Source organism: Otolemur garnettii, unplaced genomic scaffold (assembly GCF_000181295.1).
Source record: "Otolemur garnettii isolate 467f Iridium unplaced genomic scaffold, OtoGar3 scaffold00268, whole genome shotgun sequence".
Classification (NCBI taxonomy): domain Eukaryota; kingdom Metazoa; phylum Chordata; class Mammalia; order Primates; family Galagidae; genus Otolemur; species Otolemur garnettii.
This window is the reverse complement of record NW_003852663.1, coordinates 141,333-145,067: the sequence shown is the minus strand read 5'-3', so window position 1 is coordinate 145,067 and position 3,735 is coordinate 141,333. Positions and strand designations below refer to the sequence as shown.

The 3,735-nt window shown below is 42.4% G+C and overlaps 1 protein-coding gene across 1 annotated transcript in view; it reads right to left on the bottom strand.

Annotated features, from left to right (window-relative positions):
- CENPI (centromere protein I) overlaps nt 1-3,735 on the bottom strand; it is a 109,633-nt gene that overhangs the window by 65,107 nt on the left and 40,791 nt on the right. Inside the window, exons 7-9 of the mRNA XM_003802969.2 lie at nt 3,215-3,343; nt 1,919-2,086; nt 1,372-1,492 (exon numbers count right to left, since the gene is read on the bottom strand). Coding sequence (XP_003803017.1) covers nt 1,372-1,492; nt 1,919-2,086; nt 3,215-3,343 — 418 coding nt within the window. The remainder of the gene's footprint in view (nt 1-1,371; nt 1,493-1,918; nt 2,087-3,214; nt 3,344-3,735) is intronic.

The window sequence follows — 3,735 nt, the reverse complement described above, 5'->3', positions numbered from 1 at the left end:
CCTGTAGTCTCAGCTACTTGGGAGGCTGAGGCAAGAGAATCACTTAAGCCCAAGAGTTTGAGGTTGCTGTGAGCTGTAATGCCATGGCACTCTACGGAGGGTGACATACTGAGACTCTAAAAAAAAAAAGGGCAGCACCTGTGGCTCAGTGAGTAGGGCCCCGGCCCCATATACCGAGGATGGCAGGTTCGAACCTGGCCCCAGCCAAACTGCAACAAAATATAGCTGGGCGTGTGGCAGGTGCCTGTAGTCCCAGCCACTTGGAAGGCTGAGGCAACAGAATCGCCTAAGCCCAAGAGCTGGAGGTTGCTGTGAGCTGTGATGCCACAGCACTCTACCAAGGGCAACAAAGTAAAACTCTGTCTTGAAAAAAAAAAAAAAAAAAGAAAAACACCACTTGAAGAGTGAGGAGTTGCTCATCCAGGACAAAAAACAATCTGGTTGGCCAACTGCACTGGCTCAGACCTGCAATCCTAGCACTCTGGAAGACTAAGGCCAGGGAATCACCTGAGCTCAGGAGAACAAGACCAGCCTGAGAAAGAGCAAGACCCCGTCTCTAATAGCAAGGCATTGTGGCAAGTGCCTGTAGTCCCAGCTACTTGGAAGGCTGAGGCAAGAGTATCACTTGAGCCCAAGAGTTTGAGGTTGCTATGAGCTATGATTCATCACACTCTAACCAGGGAGATAGAGTAAGACTGTGTCTCAGGAAAAAAAAAAAAAGAAAAACAATCTGGTTAACAAAAATACGATCTCTAGAGAAATATACCCCCTTGGCCAAATGACATGCTCAGGCCTTACTATGTTCTGGATGAAAAACTCCTCACTGCCCTTTCTTTTAATTCCATAATTAAGAAATCTTCCAGTGATAAATCTGGCTCACATAAAGGCTGATAGCAGAGAGGGAATATTCTAGTTGGCAGATATGAGCACTTTGGTCACCAGAAAGAATTACTTCTACATAGTATTATCATTAACAAATTGACATGGTGGCTTACACATTAGTCTTTTCTGAGTTTGATTAGCATTAACCCTATGACTCCAGGGACTTAACAGCTAGTTTCTGCACAAAGATGAAGAGGACTTAGATTGTAACAGACATCAAACTAGAGCCACCCATTGAGTTTCGGTGGCCATCCATCAGTATTTCCTTAACAACGTTCCCTCCTTTCTTGCTGCCTTAAAATTATAACAGAACTATTCATAGTCTGACTATATGATTACCACAGAAATAATTATAGCATATGAAGGCTCCTCTTGTCTAGAATTTGGCCTTCTTATAAAAGAAACCCATTTGTAAACTATCTTGTTCTCTCTTCATTCACCCAATGCCTTTACCTCATTCATCCAATTCTCTCAAGTATCAACTCTTACCTTCTTGTAATGTTTGACTCAACCAGTAATAGAGTCTCAGTAAAACTGACTCATCTCTGACACAATTAATATAGTGAAGCAGCAGAGAGTTGTTTAGCACTGAGCCCATCTGAGAAGGCAACTGCAAAGGGAGAATAACTGGTCAGCAAAAGTATCCAAAAAGTAAAATCAGTCAGGGCAACAAGGAAATCATCATATAAAGAAACCTGACAGGCTTGGTGCCTACAGCTCAGCAGCTAGGGCGCCAGCCACATACACCAGAGCTGACAGGTTCAAACCCAGCCTGGCCTACCAAACAACAACAACTACAACCAAAAAATAGCCAGGCACTGTGGTGGGTGCCTGTAGGCCAAGCTACTTGGGAGGCTATGGCAAGAGAATCACTCAAGCCCAAGAGTTTGAGGTTGCTGTGAGCTGTGATGTCACTGCACTCTACCATGGACAACATAGCAAGACTCTACCTCAAGGAAAAAAGAAACATATGACAAAAATCAAAGCCATAAAGGTCAAATATAAATATAAATAAGCACATGTTCCAGTCACATACCTCTAAGCAATGAATGTTTTTTAAGAGCTGAGGAAAGCTCTGCAGTTGTTCTAGCGGAAACGATCCACTGCTACCCAAACAGTCATAAAGATTAATCTCTTTTCTTCTACATTCTTTAGCACAGTTATTAGAATTGAGCACTGGTATAACTGGGCGAGAATTCCATCTCTAAAGGAGAAAGATAACCCTAACCATCAGAGAAATGCAAATCAAAACCACTCTGAAATTATCACCTAACCCCAGTTAAGAATAGCCCACATCACAAGGTCCCAAAGCTACAGATACTAGCAAGGATATGGGAGAGAAGGGAATAGTTTTATATTGTTGGTGGGACTGCAAACTAACACAGCCTCTTCAGAAAGAAGTATGGCAAATCCTCAAAGAACTAAAAGTAGACTTTCCATTTGATTCCCCAATCCCTCTGAATTTTTAAGGCCAGGTGTAGTTACTCAAACCTGTAATCCTAGCACTCTAGGAGGCTGAAGAGGGTAGAACACCTGAGCTCAGGAGTTCGAGACCAGCCTAAGCAAGAGCACAACCCCATCTCTGCTAAAAACAGAAAAAAACTGAGTGGCACCTGTGGCTCAAAGGAGTAGGGTACTGGCCCCATATGCTGGAGGTGGCGGGTTCAAACCCAGCCCCAGCCAAAAACTGCAAAACAAACAAAAAAAAACAGAAAAAAACAAGCCAAGTGTGTTGGCACATGCCTGTCTGTAGTCCCAGCTACCAGGGAGGCTGAGGCAAGAAGATCACTTGAGCTCAAGACTTTGAGATTGCTGTGAGCTATAATGCCAGGGTATTCTATCCAATGCAAAAGGAGTGAAACTCTGTCTCAAAAACAAACAAAAACTAATATGAAACCAGTAGACAGACAAATACACTCCGACACAAGTGAAAAACACAATTAAACTCAAAGGGGGGAAGGGGAAGTGAAAAGGGACAGGGAGTTTGGTAAGCTCTTGCCTAACAGGCACAAGGTAAGGGTATGCAACACACCTCTTAAGTGAGGAACACAACTACAACTTGAACTTAACAAACGCAAACAATGCAACCTAATCATCTATGCCCTCATATCAATTTGAAATGAAATAAAGGAAAAAGATAAAACAATTCATCAATGAACTACAAGTACAAAAGCAGTTGTTAATGTGTTTCAATTAATGAAATCCGAATGTGGTTTACACAGAATGCTAGGTAATTAAAACATATTTAAATATCCTTTCCTCTAATACATGAATGATTATTTGAATTTAATAAAAGAAAGTTATATATGTCATTTGGGGTTTAGATACTTACTCCTTTTAGAGGAGGAACATTAGCTGGACCTAACATCTGCTTTAGAGGTTCTGGAGAAGGTCCCTGGTTTCTCTGCTTTACAGCAACCAGAGCCATCTTCCAAAGATTCTCTGAATTCTTAAAATAGATCTGCAAAGAATAAAATACGAGAGAGTAAGTACCCATAAGTCAGAGTAAAGTCTAAAACTCTTCACTAATTAAAAGTACACAGATTACAGAACTTTTTACAGCCATAAAAATCCATCTAAAGCTTTTTTCCTGATCAAGAATCTCTTAAGGCAGCACCTATGGCTCAGGGTGTAGAGTGCCGGTCCCATATACAGAGAGTGGCAGGTTCAAACCCGGCCCCAGCCAAACTGCAACAAGAAAGTAGCCAGGCATTGTGGTGGGTGCCTGTAGTCCCAGCTACTCGGGAGGCTGAGGCAAGATAAACGCCTAAGCCCAGGAGTTGGAGGTTGCTGTGAGCCTTGTGATGCCATGCCACTCTACCAAGGATGAAAGTGAGACTCTGTCTCTACCAA